The sequence below is a fragment of the Vombatus ursinus genome, unplaced genomic scaffold (genome assembly GCF_900497805.2).
Source record: "Vombatus ursinus unplaced genomic scaffold, bare-nosed wombat genome assembly UNPS02014817.1, whole genome shotgun sequence".
In the NCBI taxonomy this organism is placed as follows: domain Eukaryota; kingdom Metazoa; phylum Chordata; class Mammalia; order Diprotodontia; family Vombatidae; genus Vombatus; species Vombatus ursinus.
This window is the reverse complement of record NW_020954595.1, coordinates 7,514,555-7,521,905: the sequence shown is the minus strand read 5'-3', so window position 1 is coordinate 7,521,905 and position 7,351 is coordinate 7,514,555. Positions and strand designations below refer to the sequence as shown.

General features: G+C 46.6%; 1 protein-coding gene across 1 annotated transcript; it reads left to right on the top strand.

Annotated features, from left to right (window-relative positions):
* The first annotated feature begins 409 nt into the window (after nucleotides 1–409).
* MPLKIP (M-phase specific PLK1 interacting protein) lies at nucleotides 410–6,342 on the top strand. The gene is made up of 2 exons (XM_027835755.1): nucleotides 410–687; nucleotides 5,530–6,342. The coding sequence occupies exons 1-2, from the start codon at nucleotides 418–420 to the stop codon at nucleotides 5,731–5,733; spliced, it is 474 nt and encodes a 157-aa protein (XP_027691556.1). The 5' UTR covers nucleotides 410–417; the 3' UTR covers nucleotides 5,734–6,342.
* Nucleotides 6,343–7,351: the final 1,009 nt, after the last annotated feature.

The following is a 7,351-nucleotide window of genomic DNA, read 5'->3' as shown; positions in this document are numbered from 1 at the left end:
GGGAGCCCGTGCAGACTCTATGGGGAGTCACGGACAGACCACCAGGGCCGAGGAGTTCGGACAGGTGCGGTCAGCAGATCCAGGACGGGCACTGGAAGTCGGGAGCTCACGCGCACGAGCCTGCCAGGAGGCGGAGATGGCCTCTGTGGCCCGAGCCGAAGCCCCGCCCCGCCCCGCCCCTCCTGTCCGGAGCTCGCTGGCCCGCGCTCCGCGACCCGGAACCTCGTGCGCCCGGAACCTTCCTGCAGCAGCGTCGGGGGCAGCGTCGGCGGCGGCCGCGGGGAGGCCTCAGTGCGCAGGCGCGGCGCGCGCAGCCTCGTTCTGGCTCTCGCTCTCGGGCGGTGGCTCCCGCGGCGGCTCCCGCGGCTCAGGCGTCCCCGTGCCTGGCCCCGCAGCCCCCGCGGCCCCCGCGCCCGCATGCACCGGCCGAACTTCCGCCCGCCCACGCCGCCCTTCGCGGGGCCTGGCCCCGGCTCCTGGGGCGGCGGAGGCGGCGGCTTCCGGAGCCCCCCGGGCTGCCCGCGGCCACCCTCGCCGCGGGACGGCTACGGGAGCCCGCACCAGACGTCGCCCTTCGGGCCCCGCGCCCGGCCCCGCGCGCCCGCCTCCGGCTCCCCGGCCTCGGGCCACGGCTACTCAGGCCCTCCGCCCGGCTTCTCCCCGGGCCCGCCGCCCAGGCCGCTGCAGGTACGTGCGGGGGAGGGGAGGGAAGGGGGCACCCTGCTGGGCCCGAGCCCCGGGGGGGGGTGGGGAGGGCTCCCCGCGGCCCGGCCGAGCCGAGAACCAGCGGGGGCCCGGAAGCAGCCCCCGAGGGCTTCCCCAGTTCTCCGGCCGCCTCCCCCCACGGAGCCGGGTGATGGAGGAGAGGGCGTCGGGAGGCGCGCGAGGTCACGCGGGAAGCGATTAGGGAAAGGGGCGTCTCGTCCGGCCCGAGGAACGCCCACGAGGGGCGGACGCCGCGATCCCCGGAGAGCGAAGAGCCGCTTCGGTGATCGCGGGGCCGCGGGGCCCCCAGTTTGGGCAGAGCCTGCCTTCGTGCCGCGGGCCACAATAGGGGTAGCCCCGGCGTGAGCCGTGTCTCCGGCCTCAGGGTCTCCCCGGGGTCGGGAGGTGCGGTCGGCGGCCCTCCAGCGCTGCCTGGAGGAGGACGCAGCCCGGCCCCCTGCGGAGTCGCTGGCTCTAGTCGGCTCGCCCCTCGGAGCATCACTGGGGCCGTTCCAGCTCGGCATTCCGGAAAATGGGAGCTTCCTGTGCTGAGAAAAAGTTCTCCCCTTGTTACGTAATGTCCCCCCATTTGATGTGTTTCCAGACCAGACCTGTTTTTGCACGTAGAGCAGAAGAGGAGGACCTTGAAGAAACAAGCCTGAGGGGCCCTTGGTGCGGCTCTGAGCTGGCCCCAGGAGTCCAGAGCGGGGGGGGGGGGGGTCCCCTCTATTCCTCAGCGAGTTGGAGGCTCCGTTCCTGACGGGTCCTCCGAGTCTGCTGGCTTTAAGTTTGGATCCAAGAGAATTTCAGTCTCATGAGTTCACCGAAAATGAAGTTCTTTATCGATCTTAAGCCTTTTGCTTTACTTCTGTTGTGTTTTTATGCAGTGAGATTTATTGTCGAATACAGTTCATCATTCCCCCACCCCCGGTGTGGCATGGGGACGACTTAACAAAATAAAATAATTCAGAGCGGTGGTGGAAAGACAGGGCTTTCCGGTGTTCAGAGAAGCCACAGATGACAGTGTCATCGAACAGTAACATTTAAGATCTTCAGTTATTGTTGTTTCTTGAAGCACTTAAGGAAAAGTTACCTCTCAAAGGACTTGGCCACATCAGCTTTTACTGAACAGTTTCGTTTTTGTCACTCTCTTCTTGCTTTTTTAAGGCAGCAGATTTTGCCTGAAACACAGATACTTAGTTGTAGATGTTTTATAACTACTTTTGCTTTTCTGTGGAGCTTTTGAAGAGTCTATAACTAAAGTCAACAAGAGACAGGTTTAAATCATGGGATAAATAAGTAGACATCAATCCATTATGCTGTGCTCCCATGATTTCAGTTGACTTTGCATTATCAGTTGGCAAATCAAATGCTTAACCTTACAGATCTCCTGTGGGGCTTCATATTTTCACCAGAGATGTTGCTGAAGAGTGTTGTAACCTGTTGCGCTGTGTTTTATAAGTTGGTGGAGATTTTATTATAATTTGTATTCTTCCACCACATTTGTCCATCTAGCTGTAAGTACCCCCAAACACTTATTTTCTTAGAGGAGTCTATGTTTTTCATTTCTTAGAAGGGCATTTAAGACAGCTTCTGTGGTTTTCCTCCTGCCTCGCCGGCAGGAGCAAATGATGTACATTGAGGGTGTTGGTCAGACACATTTTATGGTGTGATAGTAGTGAGGAGGTTTGTGAACTAAGAGCCCTGGATCACTGTCCCAAATGGTTCCTCCACATAGACATTTTTTTTAATGCAAGCAGGGCTCTTCTTGGCCACTGGGATCTGTTTGATGAAACTACTGGCATTTGGAAACGAAATGGTTAATTTAACAGCACTTACAACTCACTTTATTATAAAGAAAAAATGCAAATTAGAAATGCTTCCATGTGTTCTTAAGTTAGTCTCATTTGGGGGCACCTCCCCTGAAAGGAATATAAGCATAGCCTATGCAAACTTGGTGATTGCAGCCCCTCAGAGTTTATTGTTTGGCCTTGTTTCACTTTAACATTGAATAAGTAATTTTGCCAGAAAAAAATAAATTGGCAAGAATTAATTTATAATTTATATAGATTTTTAGAAGTGCTAACATATTAAAACATAGTTTAATCTTACAAATTTAGACAAATGTATTTTCTTTTCAAGAATTGAGGATTATATTTTTGAAAAATTAAGTTCATCTTATTTTCAGTTCCAAATTCTCTCCCTCCCCCACCATTTGAGAAAGCAAGAAAAACAAGACCCCTTACAAATACATATAGTCAGGCAAAGCAAATTACTTCATTGGCCCTGTCCTAAATAAATTGGTACCTAGATGGGCTTCAGTCTGTGCTCTTGAATCATCACCTCTGTGCATCATGAGTGTCCTGGAACTCTGGCTGGTCATTGCTTTGAGTCTTTCAGGATGGCTTATGTTTACAATTCTGTATAAATGGTTCTTGGCTCTGCTTACCTCATTAGGCATCAGTCCATGCAAGTCTTCCCGGGTTTCTCTGAAGCCATCGCCTTCCTCCTTTTCCATGTTACAAGAATATTCAGTCAAATTCATATACCATAACTTGCCCAGCCTTTCCCCAGTTGACAGGCATTCCTTCAGTTTCCAATTCTTTGCCACCACAAGAAGAGCTGCTATAAATATTTTGATACATATGGGTCCTTTTCCTCTTTCTCTGACCTCTTGGGGTGTAAACCTAGTGATGATATCACTGGGTCAGAGGGTGTGCACAGTTAAACAGCTTTGCTGATATTGTTCCAAACTGCTTTCCAGAGTGACTAGACTAGTCCCACAGTTCCACCAGGAGTGCATTAAGGTACCTATTTTCCCCAAGCCTCTCCAACATTTCCCTTTTTTGTCTGATGGATTTGAGGTGGTACCTCAGGGTTGTTTTAATTTGCATTTGGGGCAACAGTGGATTCAGTTCAAAGCCTGGAGTTAGGAAAACCAGAGTTCACAACTGCCCTCAGGCCCTTACTAACTGTGTAATCCTGGGAAATCACTTCACTTCTTCAGTCTTCCTCATCTGTAAAATGGGTCCGGTTATATCACCTACCTCCCAGGGTTGTAGTGATGAACAAATGAGGTTATTGTAAAGTGCTTAGCACAGTGCCTGGCGCACAGGAAGTGCTATGTGATTGTTAGCTGTTACCATTGTTGTTATTATTTAATAGAAAAGAACCATTTTTAAAATGACCATCATGAGCATTTCCCCTTCTGCATACACATATATGTATATATGCGTGTGTACCTTTTCAGAGGCCAAAAGTAGTAAAAGGGGGGTGGGTGGGTGTCTCTATAGATAGATAGGCTTCTTCCGGGGGCTGTGTAGAGACAATGCAAATTGTCTCCAAATGAAGTGTAGATCTGGCATTTTTTAAAGATTATGGACACTTCTTAGATTGTTTTAGTGCTGGCTGTAATACAGTTCTGAAAAAGCCCGGGCTTAAAAAGCACCTGAGAAGCCCAGCAGCACCAGGGGCTCTTGATACCCTCAGATGGCCTGTTCCTGTCCAGGTGTTTACACTTTTCTGCTTAGTCTTAATTTATGTATGCTAAGTTAGAATTTGCTATTCTTTCAAGGCATGTTCTGATTTCTTAAGTGGTTATCATTTGACAGTTTTGAAAAAAAAAATAACTGGAGGCAAAGGACATGTTTTTGTTTCCCCACCAACTTAGAACAGCCTTGCATATATAGGTGCTTAATTTCATTGAGTTGCATCTAACAGGTGATGTGTTAAAAGGGGTAAATAATGGACCACGCTGAGAACGTGAAGGGGGAGAAGTAGAAAACATGGAGGTAGAGATAATAAGAAAGGACCTTCGTATTATTCATCTTCTTTCCTTCCTCCTTTAAGCCATAGAAGCTTGACTTGACTAGGTTAATCCGAGGAAACTGGACTGAGCCACTGTCCAAACTAGTCCTGGTATCTTGAGGCTAGCCTCATGCCAAACTTGAGATCACTGTAGCACCTAGTATTTTCAGAATGTTTTTACCTGAAATTTATGGAAAGGCACTTCATTCTTGCCCTTGGCACACTTGTATTTTTTCATCACAATAAAATGAAAAGACGTGTACATCATCATCACTTGATGTCAGGCAGCAGTGCAGACATCCCAGGGAGGGTTCACTGGAGAGGAGGGAAGGCTAGTTAAGCAAGACAGTACCCTAGACAGATGTTAACTCCCTATTTCAGAACTTCTGTCAATACCCTGTTTTAGAGTTTAAACCAAGTTTAAGAACCAGTGTTTTACAAAAAAAAAATTTAGTTTTGCTCTGTATTCATCTAAAAGCAGAAGAAATCATTTGCTTGCAAAATCTGGGGACTAGTTTCTAGAGTCAAAGGAGGTTTGGCCAGGCCTGACTCAAGTTGTGAGCACCATGGCTCTTGGTACGACGATGCCTCTGGCCCCTTGCAGTTTTGCCTAAGGCCTTGTCTAATGCTTAGTAGTTTTTTGAGTGGTTTTTTTTTTTTTAAATGGTAACTGCATTTACAAAGTACTGAGGTGAACATTTAAAATTGTGGCCACAGGCAAAAGCTCCCTGGTTTGTTTCTTTAACAGTGGGATGGTGACCCTCAACCCCTTCTGCTGAAGTGGTACATGAACAGCAAAATGTGAGGAACATTGCTGTTGAACATAACTTGGCCATTTTCCTTAGTATCCTTGGCCATAATATGGAGTGGCAAGATTACATTAAATTGAGTAAGGTTTTAATTTCTGGAAAAGACTCTGGAGAAGAAGTTGCATTTTCATTTTTCTCTTTAAAAAATTATTTACACTTTTAAGTCTTTTTGTTGAATATTTCCTTATTTGATGATTTTTCTCCAAAGGGTTCACCCAGGACATCTACACCATTTGGTTCAGCGCGTGGCAAAGAGAAAAGAATATCTAATGATGTGGAAAACTATTTCAAACCTTCAATGCTGGAGGACCCCTGGGCAGGACTAGAACCTGTTTCTGTAGCAGATGTAAACCAAAAATACAACAATGAGCAAACAGTGTTTACTGGTAAAAGGGGGAGATATTTTAGTTAAATGTTTCTAAAACTCCAATGGAGCTCTGACCGGTCAGAAAGAGAGCAAGACGTCTTTATTTAAAAAAAACTCCACTGCCATCTGGATGTAAATGCTGCCTCTCTGAAGACTCACCAGCAGTTGATTTAAAGAGATTTTGCTAGATTCATGCCCTTGTGGACCGTGTGCTCAAACATTCTTGTGGACTAGTTAACACACCTATTTTTTTTTAACACTTGTATTAAGAGCTTTCTGAGTCCTTGTTTTGTAACGTTTTCTTCATAAAGCTTTTTAGATGTTCTATCAACAGGATTTGGAACTCATGAAATGGCCTATTTTGTAAATATCATGCTGTTTAAAACATTTAGTGTGATTCTGTGTACCACATCTTTTGTGATTTTAACAAGAAGTTCTACTTATCACCATTTCAGGAAAGAACTGTCGAAGTCTTTGGAAATGAAATTGTTAAACCAATAATGCACATTTGGGTGTTCATTTGTTCATTGGGTTTTTAGTTTCCTTCAAGACCCATGCTTTCATAATTAGGCATCATTAGCCATGTTTACAGTTTGTTTGGTCACCCTGTATAGAAACATATAATGTTTAACAATAAACAAATGGAAAAATGTTTCCTTGCTACTGTTTTACTAGTCTAAATCTCTTGAATTATGTTTACCTTGGAATTGCAGTTCAATAAGATTTATTGCAATCTCACCTGTTTTAAGTCAAATGGTCAGTATACTTTGAAAATGGAATCTGGGCGTTTGAGGTGGGAGGTGGAGCCGTGCAGTATTAATCTGCCCTTGGAGTAGACACATTGTATTAGTGCCGGGATCAGTATATTGGCAGCTTGTGGGAGTTTTGGATTTCTCTTCAGTTTATGGATCTAGTTTTGTTTCAGCTGTGAAGGAAGCTGCGAGAAAGGTATTAGTCTTTTTATAGATTTAAAAGTGTGCGTTTCCAGTCCTTCTCCTCAGTCACCATGGGCTGCTTGCCCACTGTCTGTGCGAGTCTAGTCCTCACAGTGTCACACAGCGACATAAAATAATCAGTGCTTATTAGTTGATTAGATAGTCATGGGGATTGTGTTGTTAAAATTTAGTGGGTTTGTCTTGTTGTTTTAAGGCTTCCAGAATTAAATACTAGTTCTATTATCTGGAAGCTCTTTGGCACTAATTTTTGTGCTTTATTTACCAAGACCCGTGGGGTCGATGCTAACCAGCCCTCTTAATCAGGGCGTAACTTTCTGTACATGCTGAATTTAAAGCAGACTGGCAAAAGAGCTTTCTGGAGACTTGATTAAGGACCGAGCAGCAGCCAGTTTAGAATGTAACCGTGGGAGACACATCGGAACCAAAACAAAGGCTGTGCCAGCGTCACGCAGCTTCTTACCGCACAAAACTTCTAGATTGTGTTTCCTGAAAGGCACAAGTAAGCTTCAGTTCTCTGTCATGTTTTTGAAAAACTCAAGTTGATTGGCTCCACTTTGGGGAGCTCCCACCCTGTGAGAGTCCGAGGGGGGGGAAAAAACTCCCCTAAACTGCCCCTGCCTTGGGGATTCCCCTCTTGTTGCTTTCCACCCCAGACTGGGAACAGGAACAATGAAATCAAAATGACCAGCTTATTCTGGAGAGGGCCT

Coding starts and splice junctions, on each gene's coding strand:
- MPLKIP (XM_027835755.1), top strand. CDS start 418: ATGCACCGGCCGAACTTCCGCCCGCCCACGCCGCCCTTCGCGGGGCCT. Junction 688..5,529: donor CGCCGCCCAGGCCGCTGCAG/GTACGTGCGGGG, acceptor TTTTCTCCAAAG/GGTTCACCCAGGACATCTAC.